The sequence below is a fragment of the Salmo trutta genome, chromosome 22 (assembly GCF_901001165.1).
Source record: "Salmo trutta chromosome 22, fSalTru1.1, whole genome shotgun sequence".
NCBI lineage: Eukaryota > Metazoa > Chordata > Actinopteri > Salmoniformes > Salmonidae > Salmo > Salmo trutta.
Window position 1 is genome coordinate 5,700,080 of NC_042978.1, and position 26,505 is coordinate 5,726,584.

Sequence of the window (26,505 nt, forward strand, 5' to 3'; positions counted from 1 at the left end):
TCACCCAACTTATTGTGGGAAGCTTGTGGAAGGCTACCCAACACGTTTGACACACGTTAAACAATTTAAAGGAAATGCTACCAAATACTAATTGAGTGTATGTAAACTGACCCACTGGGAATGTGAGGAAAGAAATAAAAGCTGAAATAAATCATTCTCTCTACTGTTATTCTGACTTTTCACATTCTTAAAATAAAGCGGTGATCCTAACTGACCATGGACAGGGAATTTTTACTGGGATTAAATGTCAGGAATTGTGAAGAACTGAGTTTAAATGTATTTGTCTAAGGTGTATGCAAGCTTCCGACTTCAAGTGTATTTGTGTATATACACATACACACACACACACACACACACACAGTGCATTCAGAAAGTATTCAGACCAAATCCCTTTTTCCACATTTTATGTTACAGCCTTATTGTAAAATGGATCACATTAAAACAAAATCATCATCAGTCTACACACAATACCCCATAATGACAAAGTGAAAACAGGTTTTACATTTTTTTTTGCAAATGGATTAAAAATAAAAAACACACCTTTTTTTACATAAGTATTCAGACCCTTTGCTATGAGACTCAAAATTGAGCTCAGGTGCATCCTGTTTCCATTGATCATCCTTGAGATGTTTCTACAACTTAATTTGAGTCCACCTGTGGTAAATTCAATTGATTGGACGTGATTTGGAAAGGTACACACCTGTCTACATAAGGTCCCACAGTTGTCGGTGCATGTCAGAGCAAAAACCATGCTGTGAGGTCAAAGGAATTGTCCGTAGAGCTCTGAGACAGGATTGTGTCAAGGCACAGATCTCGGCAAGTGTACCAAAACATTTCTGCAGCATTGAAGGTCCCCATGAACACAGTGGCCTCCATCATTCTTAAATTGAAGAAGTTGGGAGCCACCAAGACTCTTCCTAGAGCTGGCCGCCCTGCCAAACTGAGCAATTGGGGGAGAAGGACCTTGGTCAGGGAGGTGACCAAGAACTCGATGGCCACTCTGACAGAGCTCTGGAGTTCCTCTGTGGAGATGGGAGAACATTCCAGAAGGACAACCATCTTTGCAGCACTCCACCAATCAGGCTTTTATGGAAGCCACTCCTCAGTAAAAGGCACCTAAAGACTTTCAGAACATGAAAAACAGGATTCCCTGGTCTGATGAAACCAAGATTCAACTCCTTGGCCTGAATGTGAAGTGTCACATATGGAGGAAACCTGGCACCATCCTTACGGTGAAGCATGGTGGTGGCAGCATCAGGCTGTGATGTTTTTCAGCGGCAGGGACTGGGAGGCTAGTCAGGATCGAGGGAAAGCTGAACGCCGCAAAGTACAGAGATCCTTGATGAAAACCTGCTCCAGAGCACTCAGGACCTCAGACTGGAATGAAGGTTAACCTACGAACAGGACAACGACCTTAGGCACACAGCCAAGACAACACAGGAGTGGCTTCAGGTCAAGTCTCTGAATTTCTTTGAGTGGCCTAGCCAGAGCCCGGACTTGAACCCGATCTAAAATATCTGGAGAGACCTGAAAATAGCTGTGCAGCGACGCTGCCCATTCAACCTGACAGAGCTTGAGAGGACCTACGGAAAAGAATTGGAGAAACTCCCCAAATACAGGTGGGCCAAGCCTGTGGCGTCATACCCAAGAAGTCTTGAGGCTGTAATCGTTGCCAAAGGTGCTTCAATAAAGTGCTGAGTAAAGGTTCTGAGTAGCTTTTGTATATGTGATATTTCAGTTTTTTTTCTCATAAATGTGCAAAGAATTCTAAAAAAGTTTTTTCATTGTCGTTATGGAGTATTGTTTGTAGATTGAGGGGGAAAACCATATTATCAATTTTAGAATAAGGCTATAGGTTAACAAAATGTGGATAAAGTCAAGGGGTCTGAATACTTTCTGAATTCTCTTTCTTTCACACACACGTACGTACGTATGTATGTATGTATGTATGTATGTATGTATGTATGTATGTATGTATGTGTGTGTATGTATGTATGACACACACTACCGTTCAAAAGTTTGGGCTCACTTAGAAATGTCCTTGTTTTCCATGAGAACATACATGAAATGAGTTGCAAAATGAATAGGAAATATAGTCAAGACGTTGACAAGGTTATAAATAATGATTTTTAATTGAAATAATAATTGTGTCCTTCAAACTTTGCTTTTGTCAAAGAATCCTCCATTTGCAGCAATTATGGCCTTGATGACCTTTTGGCATTCTAGTTGTCATTTTGTTGAGGTAATCTGAAGAGATTGCACCGCATGCTTCCTGATGCTCCTCCCACAAGTTGGATTGGCTTGATGGGCACATCTTACAAACCATACGGTCAAGCTGCTCCCAAAACAGCTCAATAGGGTTGAGATCTGGTGGCTGTGCTGGCCACTCCATTATAGACAGAATACCAGCTGACAGCTTCTTCCCTTAATAATTCTTGCATAGTTTGGAGCTGTGCTTTGGGTCATTGTCCTGTTGTAGGAGGAAATTGGCTCCAATTATGCGCCGTCCACAAGGTATGGCATGGCGTTGCAAAATGGAGTGATAGCCTTCCTTCTTCAAGATCCCTTTTACCCTGTACAAATCTCCCACTTTACCATCACCAAAGCACCCCCAGACCATCACATTGCCCCCACCATGCTTGACAGATGGCGTCAAGCACTCCTCCAGCATATTTTCATTATTTCTGTGTCTCACGAATGTTCTTCTTTGTGATCCGAACACCTCAAACTTAGATTCCCCTGTCCATAACACTTTTTTCCAATCTTCCTCTGTCCAGTGTCTGTGTGTTGCCCACCTTAATCATTTATTTTTATTGGCCAGTCTGAGATATGGCTTTTTATTTGCAACTCTGCCTAGAAAGCCAGCATCCCCGAGTCGCCTCTTCACTGTTGACGTTGAGACTGGTGTTTTGCAGGTACTATTTAATGAAGCTGCCAGTTGAGGACTTGTGAGGCATCGGTTTCTCAAACTAGACACTAGTAATGTACTTGTCCTCTTGCTCAGTTGTGCACCGGGGCCTCCCACTCCTCTTTCTATTCTGGTTAGAGACAGTTTGCGCTGTTCTGTGAAGGGAGTAGTACACGGCGTTGTACGAGATCTTCAGTTTCTTGGCGATTTCTCGCATGGAATAGCCTTCAATTCTCAGAACAAGAATAGACTGACGAGTTTCAGAAGAAAGTTATTTGTTTTTGGCCATTTTTGAGCCTGTAATCGAACACACAAATGCTGATGCTCCAGATATTCAACTAGTCTAAGAAGACGTTTTTTTGCTTCTTTAATCAGCACAACAGTTTTAAACTGTGCTAACATACTTGCAAAAGAATTTCAAATGATCAATTAGCCTTTGAAAATTATAAACTTGGATTAGCTTACACAATAAGCCATTGGAACACAGGAGTGATGGTGGCTGATAATGGGCCTCTGTACGCCTATGTAGATATTCCATTTAAAAGAATCTGCCATTTCCAGCTACAATAGTCATTTACAACATTAACAATGTCTACACTGTATTTCTGATCAATTTTATGTTATTTTAATGGACAAAAATGTTGCTTTTCTTTCAAAAACAAGGACATTTCTAAGTGACCCCAAACTTTTGAATGGTAGTGTATATTTGGACATAGGCGGCCCAAAAAAACGCTTAGGTGGATTAAATGGTAGAAAAAGTGTCTACCCTTTTTCCTCTGCTTTTCGCTTCCTTTCTGCGTCTGTCCTATGCATTGCCCCACCTTCACGTGGAATGCTCATTTCAGTCTAATGACTCACCTTCCAGTGCAAAGCAATGTATCGATTGTTCATTTTCCCTTGTAGCTTGTTTGCCATTGACTGTTTTATCTATTGAAATGTAGCAGCCCCTTCTGCCAGTAGAGTAACTGAAATGTGTTGTTTTTCTCCTCATAGGGCCACTGTAGAGGAGGTGGAGGGGGATGTCGGGGAACTGGAGTCCAAACTTGACAAGGTGAGTAGGGTCCAGTTTTGGGTTTGGAGTAGGCTTGGGCGGTATACCATACATACAGGGGTATTTAGAAATAGCCACAGGAGGGTTTTTCAAAACTATTTATTTGAAGTTTTTTTTATATATTAGAATATTTGTAGCTAGCCTACTTAGTCAACTTGGGCAATATGTTAAGAGATAAATCTGATTGCATACTTCATTTGACCTGTTACTTTATTTTACATTATAAAGCTTACCGTAGTTCCTCAGAACAGTTGAGCCAGTCAGGTGTTTATTTTTAAGTAGTCCAGCGTTGTATTTGGTTTAACTTGCTAGTTAGTTAATTAAGTGGCCGAATCAATAAGGAGTTGTTTTGTGTTTTTAGCTGCTCCTTGTGTACTAATACGGTACAACCATAAATCCTGGGATGAGAGAAGGACAGTATGACGATATTAACATTTGAATACCGCCCAACCCTAGTTTGAAGCAATGATGATGGAAATCCTATTGTTTGCATTATGAACCACTCCCTGTTTATAAAAACCCTGTGTCTCGGTTCCCTATAACTGGCCTGAGATCAGTACGAGATCACACTGAGTGAGGGGGTGAGAGTCTCAAACTGTGAAGCTATGTACATAAGAGAGTTGTGATGAAATCCCACTGGTAGGTCTATAAAGACCCTGCAGCCAGTCACTGGAGTATTTCAATGGTTTGTTGGTGGAATTGACTCATTTTTTGCAAATTCACTCACTGATCCTGGATCTCCTGTGATTGCCACTGCATTGTTCTAGTCTCCCACCCTTTGGTCGTCATGTATCTGACTCATTCCATACCCTGGTGTCACTTTCCTGTTGCGCTGTAGTGGAAGGATCTGCTCCAGGTGGGTTTGGTGTGACAGCAGGGTGGGGGGTGGAGGGTGCCTTGAAGAGGACGCTAAAGTTCAGTCTTTTCTAAGAAACTAAGCCTTGCCATTGAGATAGAGAAAGCTCCCCACACAGCCAAGTTGAATATTAAAACAACACAGGCTTTATTGGGCCAATATTAAGTCTCTTGAAGCACATTTCCCCTTGGATGTAAAGTAAATAAACTTCAGACAATAACATCCCCTCATTCCGATTATTTACTATGGTGATATTGTCTATGTCAGGGATGGGCAATTGGCGGTCCCCCTTTTGTAGGCCCGCGGAACAATAAAAAAATTACCCCAAAAATTGGGAGGGGGGTGGAACTCAGTCGGGGTCTCATCTGTACTGTTACACAAGGTGCAATTTCAAATTTGGTTGTGCATCAGCAGTCACTTAAATAGCCCATGTCAGCATTTTTTATTTTTTTTTGATTGGTAACTTAGTCTTGCGGCCAGCTATCTAAACATGTAATTAGAATGGTTGAATTACTGACCGGGGTGGGGCCCATTTGATAATTAGTTATCATATTTAAAACGGCAAACATTTGCCTCCACCCTATGACATAATGTGTAGAATTGCAGGAAATGAAGCACGTGAACGCTGGGGACCTCTTTAAAATAGTGGCCAGTCAACTCTGTTTTCACACATGATTGCGCAATGACTGGGATTATCAGAACATATGTTTCGCTAAGCTCTGTAGACTTGGGCGCTCCAACACTGTTCCAGGGGTCCTATGCACTTAGTTATTTGGCCACTTTAGTTTTGATACAAACCTTATCAAAACATATAGGCCTATGGGCTAGGCTACATGAAACATGCGACTATGATTTTTAATATAGGCCATAAAAACTATTGTTTTCTCACGCAATTGCAAAGCCTATAGAAATGTTGAGCATTATGGGCTTATAGGATCACTTATTTCATTCCATACGTCAACCAGCTCCGCTATAACTTTAAATGCCAGGGTTTTCATGAAGTGTTTGAATTTCAAATTAATTTGCATTGATGTCAGAGTGATTAGAGGGACAATGGAGCGCTGAGCGCCAGGCCATTAGCAACTGGCCGTTAGCAAGTTGGGTAGGCTACTAATGACCATCAGCGGCATCAGAGCTCGGTTTCGGCATCAGAACTGCGGTCATGACTCGTGACTGCAGATGTGGTGGTAACATAACAACCCTATTTGTGATGGCAGTAAGGGAAGTGAGCAGCTTTCTTTAGGGGGAAAGTGCTAACTAAGCAAAGGTATCACAAGTATCCTTGAAAATTAGGCATATAGCCAGTCCAATTTCACCGTAAAACTACAGAATCTCTACTAAAGGCTCTCGCTTTTGGTCATAGACCCTGTCATGGAGTGAGGCTGTTTCTCGTAAGCACTAAAGCTATCAGACAGACCATAGCGGAACATTTAGCCTCTCCGCTTCCCTGCTTATACTCTTGTGTGGGAGTTCATGGATAAAGTCCAGGGTGTGTTTGTGGGATTACTTAACATTGCATCACGTCTGCCCCCAATGAGTCAGAAAAAGTGTTAAATGTAGAGGGTTGCTTGTTAGCCTAATTACTGGTAGCTAGTTTCTGGTGAAGTTAGGTTTGCCCAAGCAAACAGCTGTTTCATTTTCAAACCTCTGAATTGTTTTGTTTATGTATCAAACTGCTATCTTTTGTCAGGAACACATTTTCAGTGTTAGAACACAGAACAGTGTCCTAAAGGGATGGCATGGAAAGCAAGCACTATTTCATCCATTAATCACTTCTGTCATCCCTCTCTCTCCTCTCTAGCTGGTGAAGCTATGCATCGGGATGATCGATGCCGGCAAGGCCTACAACACTGCCAATAAACAGTTTGTCAATGGAATCCGCGAGCTCGCTGCAAGCTCCACTAAAGATGAAGTCATCGAGGTAAAAGAGCTACAGTAACCTAGCTTGAGCTTCGCAAGTCAAAACTGACCGTTTATACTGTTAGAAAACCACTGGTTTCCTCAACTATGTCCCTGTAGGCTTGTGGGGCTCCTCTGTTATTTTCTCATACACATTTTTGCGTTGAGTGGCCTGCATTTCCGCTCCTTCTTGTATATTTTCTTTACTTCCTGGGTCTGAAGTTCAGCCACAGTGCATTTTTCTGAAAGAATGTCCCTATTGTTGAAGAATTCTCCCTGAAGGCACCATTGTTGCTCAAATGGCTAAAGCGGTGTAGCAGCACACGAGCAGGGTATTCAACCGGGGTCTGCGGAGGTACTGCACGGGTCTGCGAAAAAAAAAAAAAAATGGTCTTCTTTCTAATGTCAACTTTATTTCTAAACTCCTAATATTGAGCAAATTACACTCATTGGAGTCTATGACACAGGCTTTGAAAAAGCATCCACGAGTACAGGGCACGGCAAAGCTTTCTTGACGTGGCCATACATTTTTGCCAACAAATGGCTCACCTTTGTTTAACCAGTTAAATAGCTGCTTTTAGCGTCAATATGTTTGAATATACATTTTTCTAGCTAATTATGTGTAGAGGCCAAAATAATGAAACTATCTACCAAATCTGTTCATTTCAAATGTTTATTACTTCTCCTTGCCATTATCATTTATCTGATAAGACAAGACGTGAAAATTGTTAACGTCTAACATGGGGGTCCCTGGGCAAGAAAAGGTTGAAGACCCCTGCACTAGAGCATTTCCTCATACACATACCTCAGTCACTGTTAGTAGGTTTTACTAGTCTGGAATTCAGTGTTTATTATACCCTGTCACTCACTCATGTCGTGTGTCTGAGATGGTGTGACTAGTGCATAGAATAGGACTATTTTACATTGATGGATAGGTGTATAATTTATGGATAATACATTTTACTCTGAGACCGATGTTTTACATAGAACTGTTCTATCCCATGTGTCTGTACATATTTATTTACTTTATCTCTGTTTTACACTTTTCTTTTTCCTCCCACAGTCCAGTCTCACAAAGTTTGCCGAGAGTCTGCAGGAGATGATCAACTATCACACGGTAAGGCGACATTTGATGTGAAACAGAACTTGGTGTGCTATACGGTACCTTTTATGTTTTACAGCCTGAATTTAAAATGGATTACATTGAGATTTTGTCACTGATCTACACACAATAACCCATAATGTCAAAGTGGAATTATGTTTTTAGAAATGTTTACAAATGAATAACAATTTAAAGGTTAGATGTCTTGAGTCAATAAGTATTCAACCCTTTTGTTATGGTAAGCCTAAATATGTTCAGGAGTAAAAATGGACTTAACAAGTCACATAATAAGTTGCATGGACTCACTCTGTGTGCAATAATAGTGTTTAACATGATTTTTAAATTACCCTGTTCCCCACACATACAATTATGTGTAAGGTCCCTCAGTCGAGCAGTGAATGTCAAGCACAGATTCACCCACAAAGACCTGGGAGATTTTCCAATGGTTCGCAAAGAGGGCACCTATTGGTAGATGGGTAAAAAAAGGCAGACATTGAATATCCCTTTGAGCATGGTACAATTATTACACTTTGGATGGTGTATCAATACACCCAATCATGACAAAGATCTACATCTACTGCCTTGATTCCATCTGAAATACACAGTGAAAATGATTGAATACTGGGGGGGTTGTAACTCAGTCATGGTCTCAACTTAATGTTGAGAGTTAGAATAGTAGAATACACAAGGTGCAATTTCAGAAATGTGGTTGTGCATCAGCAGTTTTATGTCAGTCACTAATAGTCATTCAATTAGTCCATGTCAGCTAAAATGTTTTAGATTGGCAAGTTGGTATAGCCAGCTATTTAAACTTGTATTAATCATGGTCAAATGACTGACCGGTGGGCTCCCCTTGATTTTGTTAGTCACTCTCACTCCGATATCAAATTCAAAACTGCTAACATCTCGACACCCTATGGCAAAATGAGTAGAATTGCCGGAAATTAACTAGAACTTGAATTTTTTTCTCTCTGCTGTTGAGGGTGGCCACTAAAATGTTTTGCTCACAAGGTCCCCCCGGCACCCCCTTAACAAAATTTCACTAAGGGCCCCTAAAAGGCTAGGGCAGGCTGACTGCATGTGTGGGTATGGATGTGGGTACGCAGACCCGCGAACCACTGCGGCCCCTCATGATGAATTTTTGTGACCCCCACCTCCATCAAAGTTGCCCATCCCTGATTTAGTTGATTTCAATAAAAGCTTGAATATTGTTGAATTCTGTTTTAATGCCTGTATTCCGTGAGGTCCCTAATTATCATATTTGTACTAGAATGGGGGAGGGGGGGTACTACTAAGCTATATGCAATTGTTTTAAGAAGGTCATACCAAGGGTAATTTTGCTATTAGATTTAGAATTTTAAGAAAAAACAAATGTATATATATTTTTTTGCCTAGAATTTTTGAGCTTACTGCTATTAGCCCATACAAACGCATTCAGTAACAGATTCATAAATAATAATAAAAATATCAAAAGAAATTCTGTTCTGAAGTGTCTGTCCTGTATCTGAGAGATTATTATTTACTTTTTTGTATTTTACCCCCTTTTTCTCCACAATTTCTTGATATCCAATTGCAATTTTGTATTATCGCTGCAACTCACCAATGGGCTCGGAGAGTCAAAGGTCGAGTCATGCGTCCTCCGAAACATGACCCGCCAAACCGCGCTTCTTAACACCCACCTGCTTAACTCGGAAGCCAGCTGCACCAATGTGTCGGAGGAAACACCGTTCAACTGAAAACCAAAGTCGACCTGCAGGCGCCCGGCCCACCACAAGGAATCGCTAGAGTGCGATGATCCAAGTAAAGCCCCCCCGGCCTATTTTTTTTATTTGTAGATGTATTTAACCCCATATTTTAGTCACTAAACAGTCTCCATATATATATATACTTCCATACATTTTTTCAACTGGAGATTCAGACGGGTCTTGAAAGGCTTGTGGGTGTCCTAGAGCAAAACAACCGACATGTTTGTGAGTCTCACCTTTCCACAGAGGGTTCATGTTAGTGTGTAGCCCAAATTGTTTGGACACTACTGACAGAAGTTGGCAGATCGGCTGTACCGACTTCAGACGAGTCCCAAGACGCTATCATGTTGGTGAGATTCTCATCTTTCCATAGAGGGGTCATTTATTATTGTAAAATGTATTTATTTATTTATTTAACTAAGCAAGTCAGTTAAGAACAAATTCTTATTTACAATGACGGCCAAACCCGGACGACGCTGGGCCAATTGTCTATAGAACTCCCAATCACGGCCGTATGTGATACAGCCTGCATTCTAACCAGGGCCTGTAGTGACGCCTCTTGCACTGAGATGCAGTGCCTCGGACCGCTGCTCCACTTGGGAGCCCGAGTAGGCCAAACCGTTCGGATGCTACACACAATTTTGCGAGAAGACAGATTTTCAGGATGTCTCATGGTCTGACAAACACAGCTCTAGCTCTGTCACCTTTCACCACAGATGTGGAAGTGCGACATAGGCGGGATTGAGACGCATCCAATGCAAAAAAACAGATATCTCTAGCTAAAACGGACAGGTTTTTAAGGGATTTAAAAAAAAATGGTGATAATTAGATTTCCGCGGGGGCGTGGACTTTGACCTTAGTGGATGAACATTATCACTATGCTGATGTCAACATGAACAGAGTGCCCCATGGTGGGGTTATGGTATTGGCAGGCATAAGTTACGGACAATGAACACAACTGCATTTTATCGCTGGCAATTTGAATGCCCTGAGATATGTGACAAGATCCTGACGCCCATTATCATGCCATTCATCCACCGCCATCACCTCATGTATCAGCATGATAATGCACGGCCTCATATTGCAAGGTTCTGTACACAATTCCTGGAAGCTGAAAAATGTCCCAGTTCTTCCATGGCCTACATACTCACCAGACATGTCACCCATTGAGCATGTTTGGGATGTTCTGGATCGACGTGTAAGACCGTGTGTTCCAGTTTCCGCCAACATCCAGAAACTTCGCACCTCCATTGAAGAGGAGTGGGACAACATTCCGTAGGCCACAATCAACAGCCTGATCAACTCGATGCGAAAGAGATGTGTTGCGCTGCATGAGGCAAATGGTGGTCACACCAGATACTGACTGGTTTTCTGATCCACTCCACTACCTATTTTTAAGGTATCTGACCAACAGATCAGTGGCGGTCAGTGCCCTTTTAGATGAGGGGGGATGATACATTTTTTTATGAGCATGGTCTTATTTCTGTTACAGCATATTGGATGACTGTCATTCTAATTCCATTCACCCAGCTCAATGTAACATCGATAGGTTTAGGCTACTACGTGATACTTGAATTTTCCCTATAGCCATCATGAGGTTGCTACAACCTAGCATATGAATGTATGCGCACAAGTTGCAAAATTTGAGTAGCTGATCTAGGGTGTAATCATTAGTCCAACAGTTGCAAACAAGAGCTGTCTACACCATGGTGTTACCCTACAGAGTGCTGTTCCGGATACTGTAGACCTTCATTGCAAAACAGTGTGTTTTAATCAATTATTTGGTGATGTACTATATTTAGTATAGCTTTATTTAAAAAAGGATAACTTTTAATATCTGTATTCCCAGTCAAGTGACATCCATAGATTAGGGCCTAATGAATTTATTTCAGTTGACTGATTTCCTTATATGTAACTCAGTAAAATCTTAGAAATTGTTGCATGTTGTGTTTTATATTTTTGTTCAGTATAAGTATTAGCTTTTTAAAACAATTAAATCTGTTTTATTTTATATTTTGGACCAGAGTGTGGCTATCACTCCAGTAGCCTACCTATGCATTGAGGAGGATTCACTACCTTCATCGAATGTTTTCATTATTTGTCTGCAGATAGGGGCCAAAAGGCCCTCCAGCTTATCAGCCGTTTCCAGCTACAATAGTCATTTACAACATTAACAATGTCTACACTGTATTTCTGATCAATTTGATGTTATGTATATGGACAAAAAAAAGTGCTTTTTTTTTTTCAAAAACAAGGACATTTCTAAGTGACCCCAAACCTTTGAATGGTAGTGTATTTCAATTTGTTTGATGTTTTCTCGAAATAAGTGTTGTTGTACAATTAAAGGTCAAACACACTGCATTTCAAACAGTCAGCAATAATGAAATTAATTCAGGGCTTGTGAAGTTATACCTAGGCTAAATATAAGCCTTCCACAACCACAAGACCCACTAATAATTTAAATTATATTTTCAAAATAGTTTAACTTCTATGGGCTACGTGGCGTCCCACCTCCGGGACACAGCCAGTGAAATATCAGGGCGGCAAATTCAAAAACAACAAAATGTCATAATTCAACTTTCTCAAACATACAACTATTTTACACCATTTTAAAGATACACTTCTCCTTGATGTAAACACATTGTCCGATTTCAAAAAGGCTTTACAGCGAAAGCAAAACATTAGATTATGTTAGGAGAGTACATAGACAAAAATAATCACACAGCCATTTTCCAAGCAAGGACGTGTCAATAAAACACAAAACGCAGCTAAATGAAGCACTGACCTTTGACGACCTTCATCAGATGACACTCCTAGGACATTGTTACACAATACATGTATGTTTTGTTCGATAAAGTTCATATTTATATCCAAAAACAGCATTTTACATTAGCGCGTGATGTTCAGAAAATGTATTCCCACCAAAACGTCCGGTGAAAGTGCACATCAATTTACAAAAATACTCATAAACGTTGACAAAATATATAACAATTATTTAAAGAATTATAGATAGACTACTCCTAGATGCAACCGCTTTGTCAGATTTTAAAATAGCTTTACGGAGAAAGCACATTTTTCAATGTTCGTGCGTACAGATCACTTATCCAAAGGCATAACGCGCGAGCGCGGAACCAGAGACGAAAAGTCAAAATGTTCCATTACCGTACTTCGAAGCATGTCAAACTCTGTTTAAAATCAATCTTTATGGTATTTTTAACGTAAAATTGCGATAATATTCCAACCGGACAAAAGCATATTCATTCAAGAAGAAAAAGAAGGAACAGCGCGCTCGCGTGACCGAGTGTATCCAATCCCTTTGTTGCCAGGGAGTCCACTCAGAAACTGAGCTCCTATTATCTGCCCAGTGACAGGAGAATGCTCAATCCACTTTCTGAAGGCTGTTGACAGCCAATGGAAGCCTTAGGAAGTGCAACGTCCCCCACAGACACTGTAGTTTCGATAGAGAATCAAAATAACTACAATTCTCAGACTTTCCACTTCCTGCTTGGAATTTTCTCTGTTTTTTGCCTGCCATATGAGTTCTGTTATACTCACAGACACCATTCAAACAGTTTTAGAAACTTCAGAGTGTTTTCTATCCAAATCTACTAATAATATGCATATTCTAGTTTCTGGGCCAGAGTAGTAACCTGTTTAAATTGGGTACGTTTTTCATCCAGCCGTGAAAATACTACCCCATAGCCCAGACAGGTTAACCTGTTTTGTATTGCAATCACTGATCTGGCTTTCAAGTCTATGAAAATGCCCTTTTTTGATACAAATTTAACTAGAACCATGCATAATGTACATTCACTAATAATGACTAACTTCTTGTAGTGGGCATTAGGTTATAGAATATTAAGACAGGTCTCATCAACAATCTCTCAAGCCCATGTGCTAGTGATTAGCCAGCTAATCTTTATATTTCAATTGTAGCCAACTTCGATCTATTTGCTAGCTAATCAGTTTGAACAGTTGAATTGTTATGAAAACACCTTTTGTCTGTCTCCAACTGTTTGAAAAGTATGTTAGCCTGTCCACTTTGTTCAGATGTTGAAATCAAATGGCCTACCTTATTTCTCTTGAATGAGATCGAGCTGCCAAATCCAAATATAATTGTGTTTATGCTTATTGCACATTTATAAAACACAAACTAGACAGCTAGTATAACAGTCTTTGTCACGTACCGCTAGCAGCATTTTAGCCAAAATGAGCATTCAGTCATTTTCCAGAATCAATGTTCATTGATACTCTCGTTTTAGTAGTGTCTGCTCTGCGTGCAATTTGAGTAGTTGGGACAAATAAACAGGGTATCGTTAGAGAAGTTAACTTCCCCTCTATTACAGTGTGTCAATGTGTTTTGGTGTCCATATGACTGATTCTGTGGGACCAAACCTCAAATGCAAATGACAGAGAGGAATATGTCATCTCTCAACTCTGTTGGCGTCAGAGGCAAGGGGTGGGGCTTTGTGTGTGTGTAAACCATAGAGGAAGTGGCGACGCTAAAATCTGTCCAAAATAAGGCCAATGCGTTTCTATGGGCTTTTTTTGGACCTACAGTAAGCTTGTTGCCTGCCTTCCCGCCTTTGGGACAACGACTCCCGTTGGTAGGGCAAAGACGTGCATCTCATCATTATATACTGATCTCTGGTGTAAATGGGAAGGTGCACAGAGGAGCAAAGGAGACGAGACCAAAAATACAACATGAGAACAAGCGGACATCAATCATAAAAACGAAAAATAACAAAACCTTGATTCTTGTGATACAGGCATTTGGAATATCACGCAAAAACATACATTCAAATTAATTGAATTAATTTGATATATCGCCCGGCCTTATGTCAAACCAAGTGTTTCCTTGTCATCGCTCACTTTGTGACTGTCAATAAATCGCTAGAATATGCATATCGTTTATTCTAGCAGGAGAGGGCTTGACTGACTTTTTTTCCCTGACTTGTAATTTTTTTTAAGTGGATTTAATTTAAGTGGAAGAAGTACCTGGCTGAAAATGTGTGTTACTGGCTTTATAGCCGACAGCCGGCGCTAGTCTAAAACATTGGTTAAGTGTCCAGTGGGTGGTTTTAAGAGTGGGACATTAAAATAGGGCCCTGTCATTTTTGGAAAAGCAGAACTGCAAACACACACCATAACCAAATCTTGCTCCAAATTTATAACCACATGTAATCGGGAACAAGCTTCCTGCCTTCTCTCAAAGACCTCCCCAGTCCTTTCTGTCCAAGACCTCCGTAGTCCCTTCTTAGTGTCCTACCCCCTATCTCCCCATACCCTTAAACCCTATCAGGGTAGTGCAGAGACTGTGACTCAACACTGGAGACCTCCCTAGACCCATTTTAGTGTCCTACTCCCTAAACTATAGGGTCTGAGACTGACTCAACATTGGAGACCTCCCTAGTCTCTTAGTGTCCTAAGTCCTTTGTTAAAACTTGTAATATTCATCTGTATGCAGACAATACTGTTATGTATGCCATTGCCCCAAATGTAGACCAGGCGTTATTAGAGCTGCAATCTGACTTTGACTTACAAAAGGCCCTGGTTGGTTTAAAACTTTGTTCTTAATGTGGGCAAGACTAAATATATGTTGTTTTCTAATTCTTGCAAAAATGTTTCAGATGGAGCACATATTTATTCATTTAATGGTTCTCTCATCGATCGGGTTCCCGCCTATAAATATCAGGGCTTTTGGATTGACAAGGATTTAACGCCTAAAAAAACATACTGATGGGTTAGTTAAAAAGCAAAGATTTAAAGTGGGCTTATTTTTTAAATATTTTTTTTACATCCGTCTTGCCTCTCCCTAAACAGCAGGAAGCAGATTGTACAGTCAATTTTCTGCCAGTACTTGACTATGGTGACACCATTACCAGAATGCAGCAGCCACTATTCTTAAACCTTTGGATGCCGTCTACCATAGCACCCTTTGCTTTATCACAGGTGACATTTTTAATACTCATCACTGCATCCTGTGCCAAAAGGTTGGCTGGTCCTCATTTAAAGTCCCATAGATCACTGTTGTCACGCTCTGACCTAAGAGAGCTGTTTTTTGTCTGTTTAGTTAGGCCAGGGTGTGATAGAAAACAAACACATAGAATGCCCACCCCCTATGTTTTGGCCGGGTATGGTTTCCAATCAGAGGCAGCTGTCTATCGTTGTCTCTGATTGGAAGCCATACTTAGGCAGCCTTTTTCCACCTGGTTTGTGTGGGTTGTTGCTTTCGGTTTAGTTTGTATTAACCTGACAGAACTGTCGGCTGTCATTTTTGTTTTTTGTATAAGTGTTTCATTTCATTAAAATTACAAGATGAGCACTCAACACGCTGCGCCTTGGTCTCCTCTATACGACGCCTGTGACAACTGTACTATTCCCTTTTTGTTTCCGAGTTACCTAACTTTGTTGTTGAAGTATGAAAACATCAGTTACCAATCCCGTTCACAGGGTTGGTTAACCCTTGAGGTTTCTCGGGTAAATCCGCTTTTAGTTTTAATGCGCCTCACTGCTGGAACAACTTGCAAAACTCATTACAATTAGATGTTCAGGTGCTACTCGGCAGTTTAGGTTGTTTAATTGAGGACCTAGTAGCTGAGGACTGTAACTGTCATACATTTTGTGTTTTGTATTGATTGCTGTTTTGTTTTACAATATATTGGTTGTTGTGTATTGTGATCAGGGCACCATTGGGAATGAGACCATGACTCAATGGGTTTTCCCTGAATGAATAAATAAATAAATAATAATACATTTAAAAAACTATGCTTCCTAAACCCTAGAGCCCTCAAACTCAACTCTGGACCTCGAAGCCAGTTCCACTGCATTTTTTAATTGTTCCCCTCTAATCAGGGACTAATATAGACATGGGACACCAGGTGAGTGCAATTAGAACAGGTAGAACATAACACCAGCAGGCGCCGGACTTCGTAGGGTAAGAGTTGAATACCCCTGCCCTAGAGTCTGAGACCGTGACTCATCACTGGAGACACCCCCCCTAGTCCCTTCTTAGTGTCCTACTTCCTCTCTATACTCCCTAAACCCCTGAGGGCCACAGATCTAAGACCGTGACTCAACACTGGAGACTGCGGTGGGATCAGCTGACTGATGGTTATAGTTTGCCATTCAACGTTAACCCGAGCACATGATCCTTAAAGCACAGAGCCGAATCTGTTTGTCACCAGAGCACGGGCCCTCCAGTCATATTGTCTGGCCCTGCATCAGCAGGCTTAACACCATGAGGGCTTCAACTTCGATGTCTCTGATGCTAATTTTGCTGGCTGTCTGTTTGAAGGAGGTAGAAGTTTTATGAGTCTGTGGCCTCTAACTAGTGAGAATGAACACAGCAGCACAGCATGTCATTATTGAGCTGAAACCAATAGGCTCTTGTGCTGGTGTGCATTAAAAAAAGTACTCCTGAAAGGTACAAAGTCAGCCCGATCTATGCTGATTTTTTTAATGTATTTTATGAGCCCACCTTTGAAGTAAAGGTACACACCCTGGTTTGAGGTGCTAACTTGCAGAACACACACACCATTCCCTGTAAAGAAATTTGTTTCATACACACTTCTGCTTGTAATAATTAAAATGTAAAAAGGTTGTGACTGTACCCGGTTGCATAAAGTACTAATCAGTCATGTTTCTCTGCTTATAGATTTTGTTTGACCAGGCCCAGCGATCGGTCAAGACCCAGCTTCTAACTTTTGTGAAGGAGTAAGTAGGTCGAAATGAATGCTCCCTCATCATATCACTGCTAGTTGTATTCTTATTGTACACAATAACAATGGACAGTGTTTCTATTCAACATTCAAATGATTTGTGATAGATCATGGTCTAGGACTAAAATAACTAAGGAAGGAAATGACATAAATAAATTCACACAGTACAACTGCTGAAAAGGAGGAATCTGTCACACAAACAGCACATGAATATGTATGAGGCGATCGGCGGCAGTGTATCCGATACAATAAAGGATGGGATGAGACACGGTCCGCGACGCAATGTGGAATGCTATATTATTTGCTCAGAATGAAAGGTTGTGTAAAAGTATAGCTTCTAAATGTTTCCTAACCTATTAGCTAATGCACCCACATTTTCCCAGACAGTTTGCGTAAGAGTTTAAGCCTGCAGGGAAACCTCATTTGTTTCATTATGCAGGATTAGCCCTCTTCCTCAGCCTCAGCCTTTGCCCACACCACACACGGGCTAAACTCCTAAATCAGCATTCTGCCCTATAAATGAAGAGCTCAAAACCATGTTCCCAAACAATTACTCACTCCTCCTTCTGTGGTCCAAGGTGACTTTATTTCACTCAAGCAGTACAAGCCAAAGAACAAGATGTGGGCACTTGAGTTTAAGTAGTGTCCTTTGTCCCTCCGTTTGGAGTAAATAGTGTCCTCATATCTGTGCCAATTCATTCTAAATGTACAATTCACATTGCGCACACTAGCAAATGATTCAAGCTTTAACATTGAGTTCCACTTGGAAGTTGTGTCAGGGTGCATGTGAGGCAAATTTCCAAATAGTCGTTAATTGCTTTGTCAAATGATACTGTACTTGCTGGTTACAAATCACCCCCAAAGCCTTTTGTAGACACATTTGTGAGAGAAATTAGATTTTTAGGGCAATTGCTTCCCTTTAGTCAAACACCTAATAAACTGAGAAGACCTTTAAATAGACATAGACGATAGACTTTTTCCTCTAATTGACATTAGCTAGATTGTTTGTTCAATGTTTCCCATATCTTCTTTTTGCCTTTGTGAGTGGCTTCATTCCACTCACAAAGGTGAAAATAAGAAATGGGACCCTTGCTTACTGGTATTTGGACGATTATGCCATTGAAGCCACTTGCTCTGGTTGTTTTTTAAACTGTGTAAAACCACAAAACCTTCTCTATACAACTTGTACAACCAAAACATGACTACAAAGAAGCAATTGAATGCCAACGAGAGAAAGGTCTATACTCCTGGATTTGAAGTTTCCAAATGAAATAAAGTACATTTTTACTAGATTGACAAAGATTTAGCAGAGGTGTGACTTCCTCATTAACATACCTATTTCTTACTTATGTTTCACTTCCCGCCCTTAGGGACCTACGTAAGTTCAAAGAGTCCAAGAAGCAGTTTGACAAGGTGAGCGAGGAGAAGGAGGCGGCGCTGACTAAGAATGCCCAGGTGCCGCGCAACAAGCAGCACGAGGTGGAGGAGGCCACCAACATCCTGACGGCCACACGCAAATGCTTCCGCCACATCGTCCTCGACTATGTCCTTCAGGTACAGATCCAGGATCAGCTTACATTAGAAATCCTTAACTTAACCTTTAGAGAGTAAACATCCTTAAACTGACCTCAGATCAATTTCTTAGGGACAACTTTATCCTTCTATGAAGGATTAAACATAGACTGAGGTTCACCAACCACGGTCGTGGAAAGCAACATCGGGGTGCATGTTTTTGTTTCAGCCCTGCTCTAAAACTTGGTTCAGCTAATCAAGATTTTGCTGAGCAGTTGATTGATTTAATCAGGTGTGACAGTGTTAGTCTGGAACACTAGCCCGTATTCTCCAGGACTAGGGTTGGTGACCACTATTGTTCAGTAGCATTTTACGTATGGTGAGGGTCTGGCACAAGGGTGAGTTTTCCCCCCATTCCAATGTTAAACTTCTTTAAGCATCTTTGATGAAAGGCTGTAGCCTGAAAGTAAAGGCCAGCTATCAGTTATGTCCATACAATGCCATACAGACCCTGATTAGAGGCTTAACACTTGGGTATATTCCATCTACAGGTCCAACACCAACAGAGTCATTTTCACGGAGCCTCAGTCTTTTTTCTCCCCATAGATACCAAAGCCCTTTCTTTCATACTATTCTGAAGTTCCTTGCTTGTCAAACCCATATGGCTCTACAGTATGTGCTATGTTCCCCTGATGGCTAAGCTGACCTTTCACAATGGAGAGTACCATCATGTATACAGCCGTACCTTCATTGCCTGGTCTTCTCCTGGGCTGCTGCAATGATGATGAATGGGCCATGTCGGCTGATAAGGGGGCCAGGCAGCTTAGCATTAGCTATAGCTTGGGGTTCATAGTGTTGCTGTGAATGGGGAGGTGGACTGCATTTCCTAGCACGTAGGGTTGCACATTTTAGGGAATATTCAGAGGTGGAAACTTTCCGTGGGAATTAACAGGAATATATGGGAATTAATATTAATACTGTTTAAATGTAGATATTTTTGCATTGGATATATTTACCATATCATATGGATACAGAAACATAAACATTTTACCCTATCATAAGTAGACATAATTGCAAATGATTAAGTCCTTCCAATAGAAAAGTAAATAAATAATTGTTGCGAATTTAACTTTAATTAAATGAGTTGACTCTAAACATGGGATGATTTCACTGAACAACAAAAGAAAGGGAATATTGAATGATCCTCAATGATCCATTGCATCTCACAAAAAAATGTTTTCAACATACATCTGTAAAATTATAGTCTAGAAACTAAAGCTTTGGTTGTCTTCCTCTTAGGCATCCATGTCTTCTCCCTGGACCTCCTCAATGTCCACCTCTTGAACATCAGACTCTGAGGCCTCATCTTCACTGTCACTTTCCAACCTTGTGGAGGATTGCTCGTTGTCAGGCTCAAAAAGCCTCAAATTTGTCCGGTTGGCCACCAATTTTTCAACCCTTGTATTGGTCAGCCTGTTGCGTGCTTTGGTGTGTGTGTTCCCAAACAAGGACCAGTTGCGTTCTGAGGTGGCTGATGTTGGTGGGAATAAAAGGATGATGAGGCAACAGGGGAAAGAGCCTCAGATCCACAAAGTCCCTTCCACCAGGTGGCTGATAAGATATGTTGGCACGACTGCCATATTGCATCTCCATCCCAAAGCTCTTGCTTGGAAGTGTATTTCGCTAGACTGGCAAGAAGCTTACCTTCATCCAGGCCAAGGAGGCGAGACGAGACACAGTAGTGATGACACCATAGGCCTTGTTGATCTCTGCACCAGACAGGATGCTTTTGCCAGCATACTTGGGGTCCAACATGTACCCTGCGGCGTGTTTGGGCTTCAGGCAGAAGTCTTCACGCTTTTTGATATATTTCAGAACTTCAGTTTCCTCTGCTTGGCGCAACAGTGAAGTTGGCAGGGCAGTACAGAGTTCTTCTCTTACATCTGCAAGCAGAGTCTGAACATCAGACAGGATGGCATTGTCTCCCTCAGTCCGTGCAATGGCTACTGCTATAGGTTTCAGGAGTTTCAGGCTGCTTTACCACTCTCTCCCAAAATACATCATCCAGGAGGATCCTCTTGATGGGGCTGTCCATATCGGCAGACTGTGATATGGCCATTTCTTGGAGAGACTCCTTTCCCTCCAGGAGACTGTCAAACATGATGTGGTGCTCTTATTCTTCTCACTTTGCTTGGTGAGGTAGATTGCTGCTATAACTTGATGACCCTTCACATACCTAACCATTTCCTTGGCTCTCTTGTAGAGTGTATCCATTGTTTTCAGTGCCATGATGTTCTTGAGGAGTAGATTCAATGCATGAGCAACACAGCCAATGGGTGTGATGTGAGGGTAGGACTCCTCCACTTTAGACCAAGCAGCCTTTATGTTCGCAGCATTGTATGTCACCAGTGAAAATACCTTCTGTGGTCCAAGGTCATTGATGACTGCCTTCAGCTCGTCTGTGCTCTTGTAGAATACTGGTTGAGGGGTGGAGATTATGTTGTTAATTATTCCCTGCCCACAAACACTCTACCACCCATCAGAGATGATTGCAATACAGTCTGCTTTCTCTATGATTTGCTTGACCTTCACTTGAACTCTGTTGAACTCTGTATCCAGCAAATTAGTAGATAAAGCATGTCTGGTTGGAGAGGTGTACGCTGGGCGAAGAACATTGAGAAATCTCTTCCAATACACATTGCCTGTGAGCATCAGAGGTGAACCAGTTGCATACACAGCTCAAGCAAGACATTCATCAGCATTTCTCTGACTACATTCCTCCATTGAGTCAAAAAATCTTCTGATTCCAGGAGGACCGTGAGCTGTTGCTATCGATAAGGTGTCTGATTTATAATTTTCACCTTGAATTGAAGTAGAGGGCATTTTGTCAGAGGTTGCTTGTTGTGAGCGCAGAGGGAACTTTATGCACTTGGCCAGATGATTCTGCATCTTTGTTGCATTCTTCACATATGCAAATACTGTGCCAAATCATATGTACACAGCTTTTCTTTCTACATTAGCTGCAGTGAATTGTCTCCACACATCAGATAATGCCCCTGGCATTTTCCTGTAAAGATTAGAAAAAACAAATACAATTCCATGTACAGATAAATAGTTAAGCAGTTAGATTAAACCAGTCCTTTGTAAGATAAATGTTTTAAAATGAAACATGTATGGAAACAGGTGAATTAACACTCTTCAGTTAGCAGGCTCAAGCAAGCTAAACCCCACATGATAGTAAAAACTATAACTAGCAGAATTTGTTAAAAATTATTTAAACAGATTTTGCTGTAGACTACTATTTACTAGTTAACAAAAACCCATGTTTCTCATATAAAATATATTCACCCCACCCAGTATTGTAATCAAACTTACCAGAAAGCATGTAGTCCTTGGCTCAGACAGTGTAGTAGTGTGGGCTCAATAACATCTCATTAGTGTGCAAGATCTTCAGAATCAGCTGTACATGTGATGGAAGAGTGCACTACACATATGATGGAAGAATGCATGCAGGGGGTTGCAATTCCATTGAATTGGGGATAGTTTAACCAAAAGATGCCACAAGACCTAGAATTGCCTTATGTTTATCCCACAAAAAAGGTTCACTGTTATAAGCTACATTTTTTTATGAATTTAAGCAGAATTCCCATAGAAAATTATCGGAAAGTGTCCGACCCTTTGCAACCCTACTAGCACCCACGTTTTACAATAATTTATCAAAGCCTTCCCCTTGAAGAGGTAGTGCGGTATCGAGCTCGCCTGCTATGAAGCGCTCCAAAAATCTATAAGCCCGGAAAGCAAGGCTGATTTTAAAGGGGCATTCCATTGAAGTTCCACATTTTAATATGTTGTTCTTTTCCACACGAGAGTCAGCAGCATGTCAACATCACCTTCCTTAGCAGCTATAATGGAGCATCTAGATGTTTACCAATTGACACGGGCACAGTTCTTTAAGTTGCTCAATGTCCTCTCAACTGCCCAGTCTGAAAATAACCTTCCACTAGTCTCAAACCCTTCAGCTTTTGCAGATGTATGAAAGAAAGTAAAAGCAATAGTAGAAGCGAGGAGAGTAGAATTGTGTAGATGCAATAAACCTATCCCATTCCTAGGGCCTGCTTCTACCTATCCAGTTCCTACCACATCTACAGTGATGTAGTTCTGGCTAATTATACACTATTCATGATGCCCATTTAATGGGAACCAATGAACTTTAAATGCATTTGAAGTTCATTGGTGTGAACTAGGATGAGTATTTGATTCGATAATTTCACTAGTTCAGTGCTCTCTTTTTCTCATATACACACGCGCTCACACACAGTGGTGCCCTAATCTAACTGTGAGCTTTTCTTTCTACCCACACAGATCAATGTACTCCAGTCTAAAAGAAGATCGGAAATCCTGAAATCGGTAAATATCGTTTTCTATGGAAATAACCATTATGAACCTAACTGTTGTTCCCATGTCTCTTGCCTCGTGTACGACGTCTCTGATTGGTACATTCCCGTCCGTAGATGCTGTCCTTCATGTACGCCCACCTGACCTTCTTCCACCAGGGTTACGACCTCTTCAGTGAACTACAACCTCTCATGAAACAGCTGGGGGGACAGGTAGGCCTTTACCCCATTTACTCCCATTAAACTGTATCTTCACCTGGCCCATCCAAACGCATAGTGGTTCTTAAACCTCTCCTTGGGGATCCCCAGATGTTTTACAATTCACCTAGTCAAGGGCTTGATGATAAGTTGCCAAGTTGAATCAGGTGTGCTAGCTCTGATTCAACTTGGCAGCTTATCATCAAGCCCTTACTCTCCATACAGAAAGGTAAAGCCATGCCAGTCAACGCTTTTCCTCCCTGCTAAGGAGTTGAACTAGGGTGAAAAGTAATTGCTTCGGCCCACAAACCAAACTGTTGTCCATTATTTTTGCTGGGTGCACACATGTACAAAAATGTGCCATAGTTTAGTTCAGTGGCACTAGGTGGGGCCAACCAACACTAGGTGGGGCCAACCAACACTGTGGCCAGTGATGATGCACTTTCATTGTGTGTGTCATGGTCACTGGTAGGGCCGACCTGATGAGATACTATATGTATTGTGATTCTATATGTATTGCAATTTGATATTGCTCACTATATGTCTGCTGCAGAGAGAAGAGAGAGCATGAGAAAACAAGTTTTGATCAGTCAGGCAAATAAAAGTACTGAAGAGTTGTTGGCTCACTATTTTAAAAGAAAATGGAGAACAAGCTATAGGATAAAACATACTGGAGTTTCGACAACTAGCACTAGCTAACGCTACCTACAGCAGCAAATGTTAGTAATTGGCACTAGGTGGGGTGAAATATGGAGTGAAATATCCGAAAATAATATGTAACTATCGATTCCCCCCCATCATCACTGGTCAGATATATCAGCAGCTTCCTCTGGACCAGGGGGAGTATAAACTAGTGTTGGGCGATATGGCCAAAGTATCATATCACGTACGGCGCTCAGACACAAAAACATGCCATACAATATATCCGCCATGTTGGAGTCAACAATAGTCAGAAATAGCGTTATAAATATTCACTTACCTTTGATGATCTTCATCAGAATGCACTCCTCGGAATCCCAGTTCCACAATAAATGTTTGTTTTGTTCGATAAAGTCCATCCTTTATGTCCAAATTCCTCCTTTTTGTTCGCACCTTCAGTTCACAAATCCAAATTCACGACGCGCAGGTCAGACGAAAACTCAAACAATTCCATTACAGTTCGTAGAAACATGTCAAACGATGTATAGAATCAATCTTTAGGATGTTTTTTATCATAAATCTGCAATAAAGTTTCAACCGGAGAAATCCTTTGTCTTCAGAAATGCAATGGAACTGAGCTACCTCTCACGTGAGCTCACATGGCTGAGGCTCATGCCCTGCTGGCAGTCCTCTCACTCAATGAGCTCTTATTCTCCCCCACTTCACAGTAGAAGCCTCAAACAAGGTTCTAAAGACTGTTGACATCGAGTGGAAGCCTTAGGACGTACAAAATTACCCCACAGACACTGTAGTTTGGATAGGCAATCACTTGAAAACCTACAAACCACTTCCGGGTTGGATTTTTTCTCAGGTTTTTGCCTGCCATATGAGTTCTGTTATACTCACAGACATCATTCAAACAGTTTTAGAAACTTCAGAGTGTTTTCTATCCAAATCTACTAATATGCATATCTTAGCTTCTGGGCATGAGTAGCAGGCAGTTCACTCTGGGCACATCAGTCATCCAAGCTACTCAATACTGCCACCCCTCCATAAGAAGTTAAATAAAGTGTTTTTTGACATGACACCGAATGAAAATGCCAGGGAGGAGTTATTGTGACAGGGTAGGATCCGGAGTTATTGTGACAGGGTAGGATCCAAAGTTTTTCCTAGGGGACACTATAATCTTTGGCTACATTGAATGTTTTCTCTTAGCTACTTCAGGTAGCTAACATATTCATACTTCGCATATTCCTCTTTGATTTAGAAGATACTGTTGCACAAACAACATGCTGATTTATACCATCACTGGTATTATCTGGCTGTATAGCTAATTACTTTTGCTCTGACTCAGTACATTTATTAGCTAGTTAGCTAGCTAGCCAGCTAACTAGAGATTAGCATTAGCGGCTAACAAAATTTAGGCCCAACTTGCTAAGAAAAGACAAACTAGCTGTTTGCAGATGTAAGGAACACAAACTAACAGTGTAATGATAGAACGCTAGGGGATTTATATTAAGAAGCAAATTTAAAGCAGCATCGTTGACATCAACATTGTTGCTTGTGCTGCATTGACCATGCAGACTGAACGCAAATGTCTCGTGGTCGAGGAACAACAAATGCACTCCTTGTGGGACTAGGTCTGTGTAGAAAGCGGCATGGAGAGAGATGACTCAAGTAGCGAAGTAAACTATAAAAATTGACTTTACACACGGCGAATCACATTTAACAAACTAAACATTCAAATGCCGTTATAGAAGGTGAAGTAAAAACCAAAAACGGTCTGTGCATCAATACCGGTATATCGTAAAATACGGTATACCACCCAGCCCTAGTTTAAACAGGGGAAAACATGACCGATCTGCTGCTCCTGTGATGATTATTATCTTAGTAGAGCAGTGGGAATGAGGAAGCTGGAGGGCTGGAAGAGGAATGACAGGGTATTCCCACCCTGGGACTCGGAACGTAGGCTTATTAGTGAAGGAGAGAGAGGGGTAGCGGGTGTAGACAGGAGTAGAAAGAGGGAGGAACAGGGGGCCAGTTTGGAGGACTTTGTCACTGTGGGAGCGGTAGACGAGGCGCGAAGGAGACAGGAGTTCCTCATGTGGTAGACTGAGGGAGAGAAAAAAAGGAGGGAACAGTGGCAGATAGACAGCGGCAGGGGAGTGTGGATTATAACGGCAGACTCCAAGGCTGATTGTCAAACGCCATCATGAAGCTGAAGACGGTGGCGAGGCTGTGCAGGGAGGTGTGGAGGAGCTACCAACAGGTCTGAGACCAGTGCTTAACGACAACATTATCAGTTTGATATTGATAGAAAGATGGGACGACTGACAAGGCTTTAGCACTTTTAAGACAATGCCGTTAGTTACGTTGTACTAAGCAAATCAAGCAAGGCTGAAGTATTTGACGTGTATTATGGCTGACCCCATTTATTCTACTGGTTGATTGTTTGGTCGATAGGCTGTTGGTCGACCAAG

The 26,505-nt window shown here is 41.3% G+C and overlaps 1 protein-coding gene across 5 annotated transcripts in view; it reads left to right on the plus strand.

Moving 5' to 3' along the window:
• Positions 1–26,505, plus strand: part of LOC115157958 (arf-GAP with coiled-coil, ANK repeat and PH domain-containing protein 2) — a 113,100-nt gene that overhangs the window by 39,070 nt on the left and 47,525 nt on the right. For all 5 annotated transcript variants that reach the window (XM_029706331.1, XM_029706330.1, XM_029706332.1 and 2 more), the window contains exons 2-8: positions 3,902–3,959; positions 6,617–6,736; positions 7,778–7,831; positions 17,219–17,277; positions 18,653–18,836; positions 23,157–23,201; positions 23,306–23,401. In XM_029706331.1, coding sequence (XP_029562191.1) covers positions 3,902–3,959; positions 6,617–6,736; positions 7,778–7,831; positions 17,219–17,277; positions 18,653–18,836; positions 23,157–23,201; positions 23,306–23,401 — 616 coding nt within the window. The remainder of the gene's footprint in view (positions 1–3,901; positions 3,960–6,616; positions 6,737–7,777; positions 7,832–17,218; positions 17,278–18,652; positions 18,837–23,156; positions 23,202–23,305; positions 23,402–26,505) is intronic.